This window comes from Aspergillus flavus, chromosome 2 (assembly GCF_009017415.1).
Source record: "Aspergillus flavus chromosome 2, complete sequence".
NCBI classification, from domain to species: domain Eukaryota; kingdom Fungi; phylum Ascomycota; class Eurotiomycetes; order Eurotiales; family Aspergillaceae; genus Aspergillus; species Aspergillus flavus.
Window position 1 is genome coordinate 3,846,454 of NC_092409.1, and position 20,513 is coordinate 3,866,966.

Below are 20,513 nucleotides of genomic sequence, written 5' to 3' on the forward strand. Positions count from 1 at the left end.
GATCGCATGGAGATCGACTGTGGCTTTGCACGGCTCTAATTTGTTGGGAAGTGTGGCTGACTTCGAGGTCGGTAACTCTGCCGAAGTGTCGGTAAGTCAATCGGAAAACCATTCTAGAGAGAAAGAGTTAAAACATGCCAATACGGAGGAGTGCATGGTGATAACCGTCGCATAGATATATGTTTTCAACAATTAATCTACCTGACCTAGACACTACTACTTACCCTGGAGGCACTGTACATAGTTTCAATACCTATATCAGATATTTTCAGACAGGCACGTGGAATGACTCAAGGCCAGAATAGGGATCTACTCCGTATGAACACATAGTATACCCACGATCTACCGCTAGGTAGAGAGTATGTTTTAGGCCAATTAATAGAAGACACAGTTCACGCATAAGATACATACCATCCACAGCCCTATTTGGGATTTGTGTCCATACCACGGAGTATAGGTGTAGGACTTTACGACATAACGTGGCACCAAGAAAAGCGGACTAAGTAGAGACAGTTGATAAAGTACATTATTCATGAGAAAGATACTTTGTCCTAAGAGTGGATTATGGTTCAATTTGGGGTCAATCGAAATGTTTGTGTGGGGATTCTGATACTTTTTTTTCTTTTTTCTTACCTGAACATTTTCCCAATGTAATTCCTATTACCATACCCATTCCTCCGCCCCGAGCACTTCCGAGGGTATTCCGCGCGAAATTTTCTCTTTGCCCGGCTTCCCCATTGCTTTCTCCAGCTTCAACCTTTTTGCATCCTGTCATTATTTTCCATATTTGGGGTATTGTTCTGTTTCCCTTCATTCGTCTGGGTACGGGGTTTGTTTCTACTATATTCAATTGCCCTTGTACTTGTATATCATACCTTTATTGAGTTCTTATTTTCATTCTACATTCTTCCCCGACGCTTTCAACTTCGTCCCTTTTCCTCTTTTGCCTAATTCCTTTCCCCAACCGGGTCTGAAGCTCGAGACATTCTGTCAGGTTGTAGCTTCAGCTTTAAGCCTTATATTTTCTTTTGAAACCTACCTTTATTACCAATACATCGATCATAATGGCTCAGACCAATGGGGAGTTAGAGCACTCGAAAGGTATGTGTTCATTTGTGATCTTACAAATTCACATTGCGGAAGGTGCGATAAACTAACCGCCATAGCAGAGACTCCGGAGCAACTTACCAACGGAAACCACCCCGAGGAAACTCAGGAAGAGGAGCAGAATGGAGGTATGCTACCTCACAATGGGGATACTTTTGTTATCGTTTGAAGCCTAACACCGGTCGTCCGAATGAAAAGGCCTTTTCCAGATCTCCGTGAAGCTTCCTCACGAGCCTTATAAGATTCAGGTGATGGTGGGTGTTTAAAACCAGTTGACATCTAAATGACCGCAGAGATTTAACGGATTGCCTAACTGTTCTGTCCCTGCGTAGGTGTCAAGCCAGGAGCAAGTTCAAGATGTCCGACAGTCGATTGTCGAGCTTCCAAGCACCTTCCAGTATACTTGCTTCCACCTGGAGTTCAACGGCAAGCGCATCAATGACTTCGTCGAGCTGTCTGAAGTTCCCGATTTGAAAGCTGATTCGGAAATCGTCCTTGTGGAAGACCCATATACCGAGAAGGAATCCCGCATGCACGTTATCCGAATGAGGGAGCTAGTTGGAGCTGCAGGCGACCGTGTCGACAACCTCCAGGGTATCAGCGCCGGTCTGTCGCTGCACGATTCCATCTCCGAGGAAGCCGCTGCTGGAGAGACCACCGAGAAGGAGCACTCGTTGTCTAAATATGACATTGCCGGCTCACCGTCTCTCAACACCATCCTCCCTAAAGCAGAGGCTCCTCTTCCCAAGACCGTTAAGTCGATTTCGCTATCCCCATGGAACCCTGTCCCTTACCATCTCCGTCAAAAGGGTCACCTGCTCTACCTTCAGGTCACCACCAACGAGGGAGAGCAATTCCAGATCACTTCTCACGTTTCTGGCTTCTTCGTGAATAAGTGTTCCAATGCTAGGTTCGATCCTTTCCCCAAGCCCATGCCGAAGAAGGGCAGCGCCCACTCTCTTCTTACTCTGATCTCACATTTGTCTCCTTCTTTCACCACCTCCTTCGAAGCGCTGCAGGAGGCCAACAACAAGAAGGACCTTTTGACTACTTTCCCCTTCCAGAATGCTATCCCCAACAGCCCATGGCTCGTTGCTCCTCCTTCGTCCAGTGTGAATGCCCATCAGCCTGATATCACTCGGTCACAAGAGAACTATTTGATCTCTGGTGTCGACAACGCGGAAACCTTGCGAGACTGGAATGAGGAGTTCCAGACCACGCGGGAGTTGCCTCGTGACACCGTTCAGGACCGTGTGTTCCGAGAACGTTTGACCTCCAAGCTATTCGCGGATTATAACGAGGCCGCGGCTCGCGGTGCCGTTTTGGTCGCCAAGGGCGAGGTCGCTCCCCTCAACCCCACTGAGGATCGCGATGCTCAGATCTTTGTGTACAACAATATCTTCTATTCCTTCGGCGCTGATGGTGTCGGCACTTTCGCTTCCGAGGGCGGCGACGAAGCTGCTCGCGTAGCCGTCGGTAAAGACGTTGTAGGTATTAAGGCGGTCAACCAGCTAGATATCAACGGCCTGTTCACACCCGGAACCGTCGTCGTGGACTACCTTGGAAAGCGTATTGTCGGCCAGAGTATTGTGCCTGGTATCTTCAAGCAGCGCGAACCTGGTGAGCACCAGATCGACTACGGTGGTGTTGAAGGCAAGGACGTCGTGGCTACCCACCCCGACTTTGTCCCTGTCTTTGAAAAGCTCTCCAAGGCCCTCCGCATTAAGAAGCACGCTGTCTGGGATAAGGACGGCAAGCGTCATGACCTCGAAGGCAGTGTTGAGACCAAGGGCTTGCTTGGCACAGATGGCAGAAAATATGTGCTCGACCTCTACCGCGTCACTCCTTTGGATGTCATGTGGCAGGAAGAAGAAGGAAGCGATGCCTACCCTCATAACATGTCGGTTCTGAGATTGGAGCTTGTTGAATCCTACTGGAGACACAAGATGAGCCAGTATGTGAAGGCTGAGGTTGAGCGCCGTCGCGCCGCCAAGGCCGTGGAAACCGCTTCTAAGGAGAAGTCTGAAGAGAATGCTGAATCGAAGGAGGAAGGTTCCGAAGAGAAGAGTGAAGAGGCACTGGACCAGGAGCGGGTTGACATCTCTGGGTTCTCTCTTGCCTTGAACCCTGACGTCTGCAGTGGCCAGATCCCTCAGACTGATGAAGAAAAGGAGCAGTGGGCTCAGGACGAGAAGGAGGTCCGTGAGACATGCGACTTCCTCCGTTCCAAGGTGATGCCTGAGCTGATCCAGGATCTGCACGACGGCGATGTCGGCTTCCCCATGGACGGACAATCTCTTAGTCAGCTTCTGCACAAGCGTGGTATTAACATTCGCTACCTTGGCAAGTTGGCCCAGATGTCCAAGGAGAAGGGCGCCCGTCTGGATGCTTTGACCCTCCTGCTTGTCCAGGAAATGATTGCTCGTGCCTTCAAGCACATTGCCAACAGTTACTTGCGCAACGTGGCCGCGCCATTTACCGCCTCCTGCATTGCCCACCTCCTGAACTGTCTCCTGGGTGCTGATGTCAACTCGAACCCTCAAGCCGATATCGACGCATCTCTGCGGGAGATCTATCCAGAGGCTGACTTCTCTTTTGAGAAGGTTACACCGACAACTTTGCGGGCTGAGATTGAGAAGCACGTCTCTACCCGGTACCGTTACACCCCTGAGCCTGAGTGGTTCAACTCTTTGAGGCACCTGCAGCTTCTTCGTGATATCTCCATCAAGCTCGGTCTTCAGCTTAGCGCCCGCGAGTACGCTTTTGCCAAGTCCCAACTTCCCGCTAAGGTTCCTGCTACCAACGGTGCCAGCCAAGAGGAAGGCAAAAAGAAGAAGAAGAAGGGCGGCGATTCTAAGTCTCCGGCTCGTGCTGCCTCTCCAGAGAAGCCTGCTGTATCCATCGTTCCTGACGACATCGTCAACATTGTGCCTCTGGTCAAGGATGCCTCTCCCCGAAGCTCCCTTGCTGAAGAAGCCCTGGAAGCTGGACGTATCTCCCTCATGCAGAACCAGAAGCAGCTGGGCCAGGAGCTCATTCTGGAATCTCTGTCCCTGCATGAGCAGATTTACGGCATCCTCCACCCAGAAGTTGCCAAGCTCTACCACCAGTTGTCCATGCTTTACTACCAGACTGATGAGAAGGAAGCTGCTGTGGAGCTGGCTCGTAAGGCCGTTATCGTCACTGAGCGCACTCTCGGCGTTGATTCGGCCGACACCATCTTGAGCTACCTTAACCTTAGTCTGTTCGAGCATGCCTCTGGAAACACCAAGACTGCTTTGGTTTATATTAAGCACGCTATGGATCTGTGGAAGATTATCTATGGACCTAACCATCCCGATTCCATCACCACCATGAACAATGCCGCTGTGATGCTGCAGCACCTCAAGCAGTACTCGGACTCTCGGAAGTGGTTCGAGGCTTCATTGACCGTGTGCGAGTCTCTCTTTGGCAGGCAATCCATTAACACTGCAACTATCTTGTTCCAGCTGGCACAGGCTCTTGCTCTTGACCAAGACTCCAAGGGAGCTGTTGGCAAGATGCGCGATGCCTACAACATCTTCCTTAGCCAGCTGGGTCCTGAAGACCGCAACACTAAGGAAGCTGAGACGTGGCTGGAACAGCTCACCCAGAATGCTGTCTCTATCGCCAAGCATGCCAAGGACATCCAGGCTCGCCGCCTGCGCCGTATCAATATGAACACCCGGACTCTTGGTACTAAGGTCCAGCCTCAAGTTGGCCAGTCCGCACCTTCGGCATCCGGAGCCAGTTCTGCCAACCCTTCATTGGACTCGCGAAGCATTGATGAATTGCTGAAGTTCATCGAAGGTGGTGACACCAGCTCCTCGCGGACCAAGCAGAAGAAGCGTGCTGCAGCTAGCAACCCCAAGCTTCGTGGCTCGAAGAAGTCATCAGCTTGAACATATCCATAATTCCTATCATGTTTGGTTAAAAAAAATGCACCGGTCCCTTTCTTGACTTTTTACTTCTATGCCTTAACTGTGTTAAGACCACTATATATGAACCATTTTAAAAGAGCGGGATACGTGGGACAAGCGGGATACTTGATTATATATCTTTTTTAGAAACCTCTCTACTCTTTCACCAGTCGGTGTTCCATGTTATTTGTTTTTTTTGGCATGATCCAAACCCCACCGAGCTCCGCATAGCGAGCTCGAGTGATATACATGCTAATTTGTGATGTGTTCTATGTACCATATATGACGATGAATGCATATATAATGAAATTATGCACTTCCTGGATTTCTATAATAGAATACCATTTATATCCAACTTCCCATGTTCTTCTATGATGTAGTGATCTTGAACGGGATGGAAAAACTGTTGTTCCAATAGCTGCATTAGTGACCGGCGCTTTACCGCTCTGGGACCCTCAATTTACCCAATGTTTACATCTTTCGGTGGTGATCAAAGCTACTCCTCCGACCAGCCCTACAAAGCTGCATTTTAAAGGCTTACGAGCCATCTAGTTATTGTATATTTTTGGTTATATCATACTTGGCTGTCTTATATCGAATCTCTAGTTAACTTTCCTGTGACATGCCCCGGAGGTCTTGACATTCTAGTGCAGCCCGTGTCGCAAGGAAACAATAACATGGGTAATCAATGAGCTCCGTTAGACGCAGCAGCACAGGTAACCACTTCCACGCCATGGCTAGAACTGGATATTGAACGCGTCACTGACTAGTGCGCTTCATGAGAAGCAGTGAAACGATTGGCGCAACATGGAAGACATACGACCGACCGCGAAATGGGCGAATCGCATGTTGCGCCCTTTAAGTTCTATCTATCATCGATTGGAAAAGCATAACGAAATTCTTACAAGCATCGCACATTCGAAGCTAAAAGCAAGAGAGGATGCAGGCACTAGGAGGCGTATCCGACCCTCCAGGGTGACCTGTGCGGAGGAAAGGTGTTCTTACTCGGACGAAGAACCTGGCGATCCTGCCTGGATTCCTGGAAGACCGATAAGACGACGGATACGGCATAATTACTCGAGTAGAGGGCAAAGGAACGGGGCGCGACGACGCAGCAGGCTGTCGATTCACAGCCCAGAGCGGCAGAAAACTCTACCCGGTGCGATCGAGATTGCGACACCCCTCATTACTGGAAAATCAAAGCAGCCTTTGGAGCCGTCCTCATTTAGGAAACAGCTTTTTCGAAATTCTTTACCTACAAATAACATCGGAGCGACCGATCAACGGAGGGCGACGCGAACGGGCAATAGCAGTTACCCTGCTTACCAGGGTTCGTGGAAGGAAGTGCTCGACCTTTCGGGAGATACAGGACTTGTGGATATCGCACACTTTTTGGATCGAATATTTATCAAATTTTTGAGCAAGACTCGGCACAATCCTGTGCCCTCGCCAAACCAGCAGCCAAGCCGGGGAGCCCGGTCCTTATTGTCTACGGCCGTACGATGTCTCCCGGATTTTATTGCAGAGGAGCAGAGGATACAAGATGAGCTGGAAGAGGATTGTGATGTGGATATGTGTGATGCATATTTCACCGAGCTCGAGGCCCATTATGCCCCGAGTGGCAATGGATGGTTGCCCCTACGCGAAGCCGTGCGTGCCCAGGGTATTCGACTGGTCTCTGAGATGATACACAAGGGTTGGATTACTAGAGTCGCTGCTTGTCGACTTCTGGAGGAATGTGTGAGTCATGGTGAAATTGACGCCTTTGAGCTATTATTGTCTAAACAACTCACAACCGTTAACACATATGGTTACCCAACGGCGTTCGATCCTCACAAACCATCAACACATTGCGATGATCCTGTCCATATCCTGGGAACTTATTACGCAAAATTAATTGGAAGCCGCTCGTTCATCTTTGACGAACTGGCAAAACTCCTTTCACGTGGAGCCATGCCGCCGGAGTGGATGGTCACTAATCTGTGGAAGTGCTGTGTAGATGAGGCAATCAAAGCTCTATCAACCGAAAATGCAAACTCGGCTGCTGCAACACGAATGCTGGAAGCTGTGATACTTTCGGCTGCTGGTATTTCACGGGCTTCAAAAGCGCTCGTATCTCACGGGAAGGTTTTAGGTACACTACGTGGCCGTCTGAAGGACACCCGTGCCTCCGCAGCGAATACGGCAAGTCTACCCAAAGACCAGTCGCCCTGCCCCGTTCCAATCCAAGATGCCCTGAACAATCTCACTTCAAGCCTTATTACTGCGCTATGTGGAATGTATATCGCACGGTCGCAACCCGCAGGTGCCGGTGATAACATGATCGGTGTGAAATTCAGAGATACGTTGAGGCAAATAGCATTTACCATTCAGCGGTCTATCGAGCTGGGACAATCGTGCGAAGCTGGAAGAACGACTCTTCATTCACTGCGTCGTGGGTATGTCTTAGTAGGCGATTGTATGCTACAGTGTGGCGAAGTGTCATCATTGGAGCCCATCGGCCCGTCGGACTCTATCTCGGGGAAGAATCTGGAAATGTTTTTCTTATCATTAGCGTGTCAGCATGACATGGTCAAAGAATTAGCAGAGCTGGCTCAACAGGTTGTCAAGTTCTACGAGCGCATGCGCAAGAGCGACCAAACTAGAGTATCTTCGGGAGTTCGGTCTAAAGTTTCACAACTCGCTGGGCTTACGAATCTGCATGGTTTCTCTTCGCTCCTTGCGAAGGTAGCGGCCGAAACTGCTATGGGACTCGCTGAGTCTACTCTGGATGTTGATGACCATACCTGGGCGATTGAGGTCCAACAGAATGCGGTCCGACTTCAGCAAGGACAGAACCCGAAACAGCACCCCGCACCTGGCCGTGAAACCCTCGGTGATAGCGTCGATTTGTATCGATGGGAGGAAAGCATCGGTGAGTGGGTGGCCAGCACACCTGCAGCCAAACCGAAATCTACTCAGTCGAATATCGCCAAAGGATATTCTACTCGGTCGCCAACCATCGCGTGCTCGACGAGTAGCATATCGTCCAGTTCTAGCCCCTCACAGGACGCTGCCTCCAGTGTCACATCATCTGCGCCATCTGTCTCAGCTAAAAGAGCTTTCACGGCCGCAGGAATTGGCTCTAAATCTTGCAAGAGGCTTCGCTCAACCCCTGTGGAAAGCCAAACCCGTGATTCACCAATGGCGACGAAGCTCCCGTTTGCAGGATCCCCGATAGCCGCCCGGACCAGGGCTGCACGTGGGGCCCTCGGGGATTTAGTCCAACCGAAAGTTCTCAAGGCGCTCCCTATCAATACTTCATTCCCTACAACCAGAGTGGAAGTGGTCATTGTCAATAAGAACGTTTCAGCCTTAGACCCCATGACTCGCAGGCGTCATTGCCGAACGACGGACGAGCGTACCGACTCGAGGCGTAGAAAATCGCTCTCGGCCTCATTGGAGTATCGGGGTGATGGCAAACAAGCAAGTGCACCACGCATAACCAGGCGAACGATTCCTTGCTCGCAGGATGAGGATAGTGATGACGAACTGAGCTTTTTATGAGAGTGTTTCTCAATTGGCTGTAGATCCCCTCCCACGCTATGCCGGGAGAATAGTAAAGTTTTGGTCACTCGTTTTTTCATTGGCACTGGAAGTTTTATCAAGGCGTTTCAGGGATATTCCCAATTTTTTCTGTCTTTTCTTTTGTTCTCTTTTGGCGTTCCTTTGGATATTTGGATCTGGTAGTGAATGATACCCGGGCATTTGTCGGATGTTTGGACGATTCGTTTTTTGGAAACCTTTAATTGCACGATGTTGGATTAGCCTGGACTAGTTGGCGCCAAAGATAGAATGGAATCTATTTGACACAACCTCCGCCCCTCCCCCGACCGGGAGTCAGTGAGCCTTTTGACATGGCGTCGGAGCCGTTGGGGACGGAGCGCTTTTGTTAATTAACGGTTTGTGCATTTCCGAGGTGCCACCCAGGAGAACCGGGCAGACTGTCTTAGACTTGATGGAGACTTTTGGTCGGGGTCTGTGACCACTAAGTAGTGATAACGACGGGAGATATAACTCGTTCCACAGGGATCGAATGATACACTTTAGTTTCCTTTTGGGGAAATCTCCGGTTAAATGGCGTCGTGCTTTTCAAATATATAAATGAACTTGACGGAAGTTGGAACTAGGGTTGGGACTAGACAAGGGTCTCTCCGTTAGTGAGGATGAATAGCATTGTTTAGGTAGTACTACGTCTGTAGTCTAAACGATCGATTGATAAGATTTCCCATTGTTAGGCATTGTTTGTTCTGTACCGGGGCTCCTCCATGAGGTACCCAAGGTACGGTGTAAGTGGGCGGCTATTTTCCCATGGTACAAGTCAGGTACTGCTTGTCAAGACTCAAACGTTGACAATAGGATTAACACTGGAGGATGCATGTCTCATGAGAATATATCCTCTTGTGTGTCCAAGTGGACCAACGGCATAAGCGGTTAACTAATAGCTTTGTAATAAATCGTGCTAATATACCAGCTTCGGCATCCTGTGTAATTTCCCGGGTGCCAAGACGGCGAGAATTTGTTTCGGTAGATTAAGTTCTCATTCCATGTGATGAGTCAGATTCTTGGGAGAAAAAGAAAGTTAACATGAGGTGCTTGAGATGTGTAGTACAGGAGAGATCGATCTGCCGTGAAGGTGACGATGCAGGTACATACCGAAGTCGTACAGTACAGACAATGGATGTATGTAAGAAAAAAAAAAGTATGTGGATGGCTGGTTTGAGCGATCATGTATGAATGTGGATGGTCTTGAACTCAGTCAGAATATTTTATTTTATTTTTTAGTTTTCTAATTTTCTAATTTTCTTTTTCATTTCTTTTTACACACGTCCTCTGTAGTGTACAGTAGGTACTCCGGACTACAGTCTACTAGTAGCACTACGTAGTAAACTAAAATCAACCAAAAATTGAGAACCCACTTTGGGCTTTTACCCGACCCGCTTCCTTTCTCGCTCTCTCTCATTCTCTCCCTCTCAAGCGCTCTATCGCTTCTCCCCCCCACTCGACTGAGCCGCTCTTCTCGCCTCTCGACCTGAACAAGTTTAAATTAGCTCCCACTGTGAGTTGAGATTGGTCCGCGGGAGCAAGGAGGTCCCGACGAATGCAAGCCAGCCGAGCCCTGAGATCTCGTCGCCTACAACCCCCGTTGTTTCATCGTCGAGCCACTCAGCGGCCGTTCTGCCGTTGCCGCCACCATACGGAGTATCGTCACGGCGTTGCGCCCACTCAAGGGATGAGCGCTGAGAGACATCGTCATGGCTCGACCGCACACTCCTCTTTACTGAGAAGTCTATCGATATCATGTCGTCTCCATAAGTGGGCCCAGAAATGCCTCCCAAGATTTTCCTTTTCCTCCGTCCCCGCCGTCCCTGACCCAAAAGAAATGAAAATGCCCTGAACCCTTTCCTGTTTCTCTCCTGATCACCACCTCTCCTTTCTGTCCCTGCGAGCAGTTGCGGGTTTTCGTTCTCTATTTTTGATTCTTGGCAGAGATCCTGTGGGTTTCTTGCGACTAGTTTTTGGTTTACTTTTGACAGCTGCAAGACTTTGAAATCTGGGAAAAGAAGTGACTGGTTCACCTCACCAACTCTCTCACATTCCTTTCGTTGCCAGCCGACCTGTGGCAATCCACACCTCCAAACATTCAAGTTCCGATCAGGAATCATTGCTGCTGGGACCTGCCTTCTCAACAAAGGATTGAATCCTCTGTGTCGTTCTTTGATCCGCAGTTCGATTGTCTCCTGCCTGGCGTAAAGAGAGGACGGCAACAAGGCCATTGTCTTATTCATTCCCTGGGCCTAAACATCAATAGGAATCTCGTATCGAATCATAAATCCCTGGATCTCTCGTCGCCCACCTGCACCTGATCATCACGTCGTGGGCTGTGACGAGTTAACTGGAAGCCTTTCCTTCGTCGATCGCTGATTCGGGTCTCTCACTCTATCTGCTGAGCTGGTCTCGCATCAATTTCCAAGTCTTGAAGTTCGTCTGTTGGCCATAGAGTCTTCTTTCTTTTATTTTCGTTGCTTCAGTTTAGAAAAGCCTCTTGGTAACCATGAGTCACCTACTTTTCTGTCTGTCCCTGGTAGGACTTTCTTCCGCAACTGTTCTTGACAAGCGTGGTGGCGACTGGGCGATCTACGAAATAGTCAATGATGACCTCGCGCGCATCTCGCTCATGGTTCTCGGCCTCATGGCAGCGTTCATCTATGTCTGGAAGATGGGATTCCGGATCTCGCACCATTTGAGACGGTTGGCAAGTTTCAATAACTCAGGACAGCGCTACTTCAGATCGCCCCATGAGACCCTCTCGTTTGTGAAAAACCATGTCATCTATGCCCCGTTGTTCCGCACTCGGCATAACCGGGAATTCCAGCTGTCACGGGCTGTCAACATGGGCACCTTGCCCAGTCGCTTCCATGCCTTTATCCTGATCGGCATTATCGCCATGAACGTGACCGTTTGTGTTGTGACTGTTCCTTACAAGAAAGAGGAGGATTCTGTTGCTGGGGTCATCCGAAACCGCACCGGCACCATGGCCACGGTGAATCTGATTCCTCTCGTGCTGCTGGCCGGCAGAAACAATCCCCTGATCAAACTGCTCGAGGTACCCTTCGACACCTATAACCTGATCCACCGCTGGCTTGCCCGGATCGTCGTCTGTGAGACGCTTGCCCATGTCTTCGCTTGGGCTATCCCCAAGGCCCAGAAAAGTACGTCCCTTGAGCCTTGTGATCTGGAATATCGATATCGGTACTAATTACTGCTTAGTCGGCTGGAGTGCCGTGGGAAAGGCTCTTGGACATAGCAATTTCCTCCTGGTCGGCTTGATTGTAAGTTATTTTAGCCGACGAGCCTGATGAGTTTTTGCTTACCTAGCTGCAGGCCACAGCTGCATTCGTGGGACTCGTAGTACACTCCCCATCTCCAATCCGCCATGCATTCTATGAGACTTTCCTCCACCTGCACATTGTCATGGCTGCGCTCTCAATGGGCTTCCTGTGGGTTCATCTCAATGGGCTTCCAGCGCAGACATACTTGCTCGTTGCCATCATTTTCTGGGCTCTTGAGCGAGCTTCGAGACTTGCTATCCTTCTCTACCGGAACTGTGGCAGGAAATCCACTACGGCCTTGGTGGAGGCCCTTCCAGGGGACGCCATGAGAATCACCCTGAGGATGGCACGTCCTTGGACCTTCCAGCCGGGCCAGCACATCTATCTGTACATTCCTACCGTTGGATGGTGGTCTTCGCACCCGTTCTCCGTCGGTTGGAGCGAGGCGGAAGAGCTCGTTTCTGACGAGAAGGGACTTCCCGTAACTCGGCAAGACATGTTCGGTAAAAAGCACACCAGCTTGTCCCTACTGGTTCGTCGTCGAACCGGCTTTACTAACAAGCTGTTCCAACGGGCCCTGAGCTCTCCCAACAGTCAAGTCACGTTGCGAGCTTTCGCCGAGGGACCCTATGGCAGTATTCATTCCATGGACTCCTACGGTACAGTTGTTCTGTTCGCGGGTGGTGTCGGAATCACCCACCAAGTACCATTTGTGCGCCATCTGGTCCAGGGATATGCAGAGGGCACCGTTGCGGCACGGCGCGTGACTCTCGTTTGGATTATTCAATCCCCAGAACACCTCGAATGGATTCGCCCGTGGATGACCAGCATCTTGGCCATGGATCGCCGCCGAGAGGTTCTGCGTATCATGTTGTTCGTCACCCGTCCCCGTAACACTAAAGAAATCCAGAGCCCAAGCTCCACGGTTCAGATGTTCCCCGGCCGACCAAACATCGACACTCTTATCGGAATGGAGGTTGAGTCCCAAGTGGGCGCAATGGGTGTGCTTGTTTGTGGAAATGGGGGCCTTAGTGACGACGTCCGGCGAGTCTGCCGCAAGCGACAGAACCAAACGCAGGTCGACTACATCGAGGAAAGTTTCACCTGGTAGATGCACGAAATGACCGAGTAGAGTCTCGCGCTCTGCCAATTCCGTTTATTACGTCCTCTATTCCTACCTTTTCCGCAGACAGGCGTGGGGAATTCATTTAGGGTATATATACACACAATAAATGTATCTTCGTTCCTTATTGGTTGCTTTTATTGGCGATAGGGTGGTATATACGGTGTGGTTGTGTTTTGGACGGAGCCTTTGTTTTCCAACTACACATATCAATGTCAGTGTAGCCGTTCATTAGAGTATAGATCTGTGCCTTAGTTCCCGCTGTAACTCTTGTAGTGCATAACTAGTGCTTATCTGCTGACTTCCTAAGAAGGTGCTGGAACTGTCATATGAACCCAAAGCTCTTAATAATTCCGCTGATTACGTTTGTGGGAAAAGCACACTTTGAGAGGCTTAGAAATCAAGATCGGAGTGGGGCCGAAGCATTGACGGGCCATGGCATCATTGATTCCCCATTAATCATCCATTCCGCGGGGTCACTGTTTATTGAGTTCCTGACGATGCTTTTTATACCGACTGTTCCTACGGTTTTTTCTCGTCCCTCCATTTCAATTCTTTGTCGCTACAGCCGCCTAAATCACTTGACGAGCTTTCACTCCAGATATTCAACCAAGATGAGCCAACCCGATATCACTTTGTACACCTGCCAGACTCCCAATGGAATCAAGATCTCCATTGCGCTAGAAGAGCTGGGGTACGTTTGTAACTTAATGCCACCATTATTTTAATAGATGAGCTAACTCGAACTCTAGACTTCCCTATAAGGTAGAGAAGATTGATATAAGCAAGAACACCCAGAAAGAGCCGTATGTGACCTTCTAGCCAGAACATGGAACAGGAGCATTGTTAATTCCGCTTAGCTGGTTCCTTGAGATCAACCCCAATGGCCGCATTCCTGCTCTGACCGACACGTTCTCTGATGGTCAAAAGATTCGTCTGTTCGAATCTGGCGGCATCCTCACCTACCTTGCCGAGCAATATGACAAGGACTACAAGATCTCTTACCCTAAGGGTACTCGCGAGTACTACGAAATGACAAATTGGTTGTACTTCCAGAACGCCGGTGTCGGCCCCATGCAAGGTCAGGCAAACCACTTCGTGCGCTATGCACCCGAGCGCATTGAATACGGCATGACTCGTTACACCAATGAGACGAGGCGGCTGTACGGCGTTCTCGATAAGCACCTTGCCAGCTCCAAGTCAGGTTACCTCGTCGGTGACCACATCTCGCTTGCGGATATTTCGCACTGGGGATGGGTTGCGGCTGCTGGGTGGGCAGGTGTCGATATTGAAGAGTTCCCGCACTTGAAGGCATGGGAGGAGCGTATGGCCGCTCGCGAGGGCGTCGAGAAGGGTCGTCATGTTCCGTCGCCTCATACTATTAAGGAGCGTCTTAAGGACCAGAAAACTATGGAAGAGGACGCAGCTCAAGCCCGGCAGTGGATTATGCAGGGCATGAAGGCTGACGCTAAGCACTAAACGATATGACTATATGGCAGAAAGTGTGACTCCTGAGGTTCATAATTAATTATTATATCAATGTTAGCTATGTGAATAGTAATTATTGTGGTCATGCAAGTCATTCTTTCTTCACGGAAGGGAAGCTTCTAAGGCTTAGTCAGCACTTCTCACGTGGATACAAAAGCTTGCCACCTCGCCTGCAAGTCCGCCTTAATATTACCTTACTTTTTCACTCTCATTGTTATATTCATTAATAGCCACTAATCCTGTTACTCACATCGCAAGGCAATAGATTAACTTCATTTGCAGCGCAAGTCCAGGGAAAATGGCCTGGCGTAATCAAGGAGTCACAGGCTCCAACAACGTCCCTCTGGGCCGGAGACGGTTTGGTGGTGATGATGCCGCAGAGGAGGAGAGCCGTACAGCAACCCCTTCGTCTGTTGTCGGGGAGCACAAACGTGGCAGAAGTCCTGTCCGAGGTATGTTGCTCTCACTTCTGTCCTCGTACTGACTTATATGTTGAAAATGCTTACTGAATTTGCTTTAGCTGACCCTCCAGTTGACGGGGTCAAGAAGCGCAAGAAGCGCAACCGTTGGGGCGATGCGCAAGAGAACAAGGCTGCCGGTCTCATGGGCTTGCCCACGATGATCATGGCAAACTTTACCAATGAGCAGCTTGAGGCTTATACGCTTCATCTCCGTATTGAGGAGATCAGCCAAAAGCTCCGCATCAACGATGTCGTCCCAGCGGATGGTGACAGGTACGCTCTCCTTTCGCTTCATGTAATCATCATCTCGGTATAGCTAACTTATTTTTTGAATTACAGGTCTCCGTCGCCTCCTCCGCAGTACGATAACTTTGGCAGACGTGTAAACACTAGAGAATACCGTTACCGGAAGCGCCTTGAGGATGAGCGGCACAAGCTCGTCGAGAAGGCCATGAAGACCATTCCTAACTACCACCCACCTTCTGACTACAGACGTCCTACCAAGACTCAGGAGAAGGTCTACGTTCCAGTGAATGACTATCCAGAAATTAACTTCAGTATGATAACTAACCCTCTAACTCCTAACCATTCCTGTGTTGTGTATTTCATAACTCTTTGCTCGAGTCGGGCTCGTAAGAAAGACATCGCCCGTCGGTGCCTTTTCGGCTCGCTTCTTGCTAACCCTTGCTACGTGATGTTGAACATTTTATCATTGCTCTCCCATTTCTTTCTAATAACAGCTTGAACTAACACTTAGCTTTCTGCTACCTTTTAAAGTTGGCTTACTCATAGGACCTCGTGGTAATACCTTGAAGAAGATGGAAACCGAATCCGGTGCCAAGATTGCTATTCGTGGCAAGGGCTCCGTCAAGGAAGGAAAGGGACGATCTGACGCCGCTCATGCTAGCAACCAGGAAGAAGACCTCCATTGTTTGATCATGGCAGACACTGAAGAAAAGGTTAACAAGGCAAAGAAACTAGTGCATAACGTTATTGAGACGGTACGCTCTTCATCATCTCTTTATTCTATGTTAACCAATTACTAATCACTATGAATAGGCTGCTTCAATTCCCGAAGGTCAGAACGAGCTCAAGCGGAACCAGCTTCGAGAACTTGCCGCTCTTAACGGTACTCTGCGTGACGATGAGAACCAGGCTTGCCAAAACTGTAAGTACATCTTGTGCACTGCAACTTGTTCAGTTTATCTGACTCTTTTAGGTGGTCAAATCGGACATCGCAAGTATGACTGTCCAGAACAGCGCAACTTTACCGCCAACATCATCTGTCGTGTTTGTGGCAACGCTGGTCACATGGCTCGTGATTGTCCTGACCGCCAGAGAGGCACCGATTGGCGTAACAATGGTGGTTACGGTGGTGGTGGTGGCCGTAGAGCTATTGGTCAAGGCGACGCCGTCGACCGTGAGATGGAGGTAAGTGCCATCTTGCCCTTGAGTTGATTGTTCGAATATATACTAATATTCCTTTTCTAGCAACTCATGCAAGAGTTGTCTGGAGGAGCTCCGGGTGAAGATGGCGGCATCCCTCGCCGCATCGAAGCCGGTCCCGATCAGGGTTACGACGACCGTGATGCGAAGCCGTGGCAGCGTGGGCCACCGCCCAGTGATGTGGCTCCTTGGCAGCAGAGAGGCCGAGACAACCGCTCCCGTGACGACTATGGATCGCGTGACCAGGGAAGCGCACCCCCATGGGCTCAGAGCAGCCGTGGAGGCGATTATGGATATGGCTCGCAGGGCGGCTACGGAGCCCCTGGAGCTGCACCCTGGCAGCAGCAGCAGCAAGCCCCTCCGCCCCCTCCGGGTGGACAGGCTGCGTATGGCTATGGCGCTTATGGTGGATACGCTCCTCCTGTTCCTGGCATGGGCGCACCGGGGGCTTCTTCCTCTAGCATGGGAGTTCCTCCTCCTCCACCGGGCATGCCACCTATGTACTACGGCTCTGGTGGCAGCCCACCACCGCCACCCCCTCCTCCTGGTGAAGGACCACCACCTCCTGTATGTGCCCTTAGAACTATATGATTTAGGTGAATTACCTTGCTAACCTTTGTTATAGCCCCCGAGTGAGCAACCTCCTCCTCCTCCCCCACCCGCTTAAGGAGACACGGTGTCGTACTTTACCTATTTTCTTGTGTTAGGTACAAGCTAGGGGAAATGTGGAAAACAGCTTAATTTGATAAGAGGGTGAGGGGCGTTACTAACAATTGTACTCTGTAGTTTGCTGAGGTCGTAGGCCTCTTCATGGTAGTTCGCTAATTCATATCTATCTCGTGTAAGCGTCTTGAATGCATTTTTATTGTGTTCTTAACAGCAGTCGTACATTCCTTGTATTTAATTGAGTGATATCGGCAAGAAGCATATATGAATGGATCCACCCGAGCTGGGTTCTATCTGAGGACTTAACTTCAATAAAATGATCGCATTACCTGAAGCATACAGCCACGATACTCCCGATACCCAGATGAATATGTATTATGCTAGAATTGGCATCAAATTTGAGATGGACCGAGCGGTGAAGTGCCTAATTGCCCTATTCAATGCTGAAAGGAGGAATGTCCCTGCTGTGTGCCACCATAGGATGTACCTATTACTCTATACCATATACATGAATTCCATCCTTTCCACTATTTAAACCCCTATCCTCTCCCAGCTTTCTCTTTTCTTCCATACTCCTTTCAGGCTGAGCATCACTGGTGAATATGCCCAAGTAATTTAGTGAGGTCTACGATCACGAGCTGTCAAATGTTGGAAGACGTATCAAGCAACATTTATGGAATTTGCAAAATCGATACCTAACCCAGTCCATTACGTCGTGATTTATTGATTTAACGAAATGAGGGCAACTAAGCTTCTTCAACTCTAGTCTCTTACAGATTCCTGATACCATGACCGGCAACACGTACCGATGGAGACTATGAATCCAGAGTCATGAACTCCATGACGCATCAAATGGGAAAGCGAAGAAGAACGCCCCTTTCTGCGGCCGATGGCATCATTGAAGTTCTCGAGCACCCGGCCTATGGGTATGGTGTTGATGACTATCCTCAGTGCAGACAGCACTGGAGCCATTATTTGCACGTCCATGCACAGGGTGGAAGCAGTCAGCCGAATGCCGTGTACAGACTTCACCTGATATTCATTCTCTATATCTTTCACTTGGTGGTATCTACTACCCAGTGGACCTTATTAATGTATGCGTTGGGGGTGCTGACCGATTAGAAGCACTGCTTAGCGTTCACTAAACTGGGTTAAGCAAATAAAAGCCACTTCTTCAAGAAATCTCTGTTCTAGCCGACAACTCCTACATTCATATCTTCGAGCAGTATTACCCTAGGTTCAGTGGTAAGAATCTCAACTTGATGGACTTCTCTTATCTCTCTTCCATTTGGCTTACGAAGACATTTTGGATTTTTCATCATGAATTCATATCTAATCACTATATTGGTGCTTGCCACCTTGTGCGGTATCTCGGAACGAGCAAGATACCCTTAGGGCTGCCTTCATTATGCCATGGAGTGAGCTTCGTTTAGAGAGTGAACAACGACTCGTCGGTCATTAGGCTAGCCAATTCACCTACCTCTTGTCTTCGTGACCGTTATTGACATGATGAAGAAATAAATTTCCTTTACATGTTCACTATTGGGGAGGGACAAGCTCACTCCAAACTCGGACAACACCCTCACCCAAAGCTAGCCTTACTACATCCCAACCGTTAGGAGTGTTCGGCCTACCTTGAGCGACACCAACCTGTCATACGCGGCTTTATCGTAGAGACGAGTTCTTTACTCGGATAGTGCCCGACGTGCTTCTCAATGTCGTTAATACTCTCGAAACTGTCTCGAGCACCCCGGTCACTATCAAGAATAATCGGCTAGTGGTAAGCTCACTCGCCGGGCGAGGCTGTTTTGCAGAGAGTCCGAAGTGACAACGCACGAGCAGTTGCAGACTTGCATCGTCAGCTAAAGGAACGGAAAATAGCCACACCACATCAGTAAAGCAGAAAGTGGTTCTGGTGACGGACAGGTCAGAGCCCTCGATAAAACCTTAAGTGACAAGAAGTCATCGAACCTCCAATGCTTGACTTGAAGGGACTTGTATGATCTCTGCGGGAGTCACAATGCTCTTCTTACATTTACAGCTGCTATATCGAGAATAGCAGCTAACTATTCTTTAAGCAAACAACGCCTTGGGATATATCGGAAATTGCGTAATGTACACCACTAGAAACACTCAACAGCAACGGTACACTACGATACTAGAGGGAATCCCCAAAGATGGACTACGCTATTTGTCCAAGGACGAAACTAAACGGCTTCAGAACAAGTGTGTGAACCTATGGATTGCCTTAAGCAGAATCTGTGACATTGCTACCGCAGCCCCGAGCCACAGCTTTCAGGCTATACTGTGACTGTTGCGCTCCGAAACCGATTTTAAAATCAGCGACGGAGCTGTATAAGCAGAGACTACAGTTATGTGGTGGCTTAGCATTGCCATAAGAGCCTAATCAATATATTGGGTCCGTTTCTTCTAGTTCGGACAAGCTTAGAGGACCTGGCCACCGGTTCATCTCACAGACCTAGTTAAGACTGGCGTGGACCACATATCTTCGCCCCTATCTACAGATTACATGCAGATGGCAGCGCAGCTGTCACGCCCGAACCGAGAGCGAGTTGACGCAGTTGATAGTGCTCTCCGTCTGGAAGCCCACGTATCCTTCGGACGAGAAGACACAGCCTTTGTTCAACTCAGCGATGCCATTGAAGCCGTAATGTATGGCGACAAGACCTATGGATCCCCAGGAATAACTCATTGAAAACTCTACTGCTGGGGCAGAACAGCACCACCATCCACCTGCAAAGAAAGTTGGAAACAGCATCACCAGAAGCCACTGCATACCTTGAAAGAGTTAAGAAACGAGCTGAATGTACAACAGTGCCAAGGAATCGAATCAGCTCTCGTCAACAAGGTCAACGTCGATCACCAACAGGACATTGCTAATGCATACAGCTGCTTTGTCGGTTTTGGGCAGGCAGTGCACTACACGTAGCAACATATGCGTAGGAATGAATCTAGACCTAACGTTTTCTGGGCTTAAGTTTGGTGTTGATTCAGCCAGATTGCTGCAGGGATACGTTATCTTTACCTCTAGTCCACTGACTGGATGAGTACCTGGGCCGGCTGTCAGATATTATTGCGCTAGTCGCCTTTCTTTTCGAAGGTCACTATATGTTGGCAGTCTCCCATCTCAATCTGTTCCACAATTGTAGCGTTTGGAGCCACTCGATTCTTTTAATGACGAACATGCCACCGAGAAGGCCGATTTGAACTCCCGGAGAGCTGACCCATCTATCAAATACGCGAAAGTGAAGAGGACCTACTCTATTTCGGCACAACTTTGCGCTGAGATCTATTTGCTTGTGTCTTCAATATTCCTATGTGAACCTATTGATGCCCACCTGACTTACATTGAACTCAATAATGATATATCCGTGTCCAAGAGTAGGATCAA

The 20,513-nt window shown here is 49.3% G+C and overlaps 6 protein-coding genes across 6 annotated transcripts; 5 read left to right on the forward strand and 1 right to left on the reverse strand.

Annotated features, from left to right (window-relative positions):
- Positions 1-1,064: 1,064 nt before the first annotated feature.
- Positions 1,065-5,027, forward strand: F9C07_2560 (putative eukaryotic translation initiation factor subunit; the record flags this gene model as incomplete). Its single annotated transcript, XM_041289901.1, has 4 exons — positions 1,065-1,101; positions 1,170-1,235; positions 1,306-1,361; positions 1,440-5,027. 4 exons carry the CDS (start codon positions 1,065-1,067, stop codon positions 5,025-5,027), a joined length of 3,747 nt encoding a protein of 1,248 aa, XP_041143055.1.
- A 413-nt stretch (positions 5,028-5,440) lies between these two features.
- F9C07_1271398 (uncharacterized protein) lies at positions 5,441-9,388 on the forward strand. The gene has a single exon (XM_041284808.2). The coding sequence runs from the start codon at positions 5,853-5,855 to the stop codon at positions 8,589-8,591; it is 2,739 nt and encodes a 912-aa protein (XP_041143056.1). The 5' UTR covers positions 5,441-5,852; the 3' UTR covers positions 8,592-9,388.
- A 738-nt stretch (positions 9,389-10,126) lies between these two features.
- F9C07_2100150 (uncharacterized protein) lies at positions 10,127-10,750 on the reverse strand (the record flags this gene model as incomplete). Its single annotated transcript, XM_071508913.1, has 1 exon — positions 10,127-10,750. One exon carries the CDS (start codon positions 10,748-10,750, stop codon positions 10,127-10,129), a length of 624 nt encoding a protein of 207 aa, XP_071363890.1.
- Positions 10,751-11,139: 389 nt separating this feature from the next.
- F9C07_2558 (putative ferric-chelate reductase) lies at positions 11,140-13,028 on the forward strand (the record flags this gene model as incomplete). The annotated part of the gene is made up of 3 exons (XM_071510972.1): positions 11,140-11,797; positions 11,856-11,917; positions 11,964-13,028. 3 exons carry the CDS (start codon positions 11,140-11,142, stop codon positions 13,026-13,028), a joined length of 1,785 nt encoding a protein of 594 aa, XP_071363891.1.
- A 626-nt stretch (positions 13,029-13,654) lies between these two features.
- Positions 13,655-14,519, forward strand: F9C07_2557 (glutathione S-transferase; the record flags this gene model as incomplete). The annotated part of the gene is made up of 3 exons (XM_041289910.2): positions 13,655-13,734; positions 13,793-13,846; positions 13,901-14,519. 3 exons carry the CDS (start codon positions 13,655-13,657, stop codon positions 14,517-14,519), a joined length of 753 nt encoding a protein of 250 aa, XP_041143058.2.
- Positions 14,520-14,826: 307 nt separating this feature from the next.
- On the forward strand, positions 14,827-17,102 carry F9C07_2556 (branchpoint-bridging protein; the record flags this gene model as incomplete). The annotated part of the gene is made up of 8 exons (XM_071510971.1): positions 14,827-14,980; positions 15,049-15,262; positions 15,329-15,546; positions 15,767-15,990; positions 16,049-16,157; positions 16,209-16,420; positions 16,481-17,002; positions 17,061-17,102. The coding sequence occupies 8 exons, from the start codon at positions 14,827-14,829 to the stop codon at positions 17,100-17,102; spliced, it is 1,695 nt and encodes a 564-aa protein (XP_071363892.1).
- Between the last annotated feature and the right edge of the window lie 3,411 nt (positions 17,103-20,513).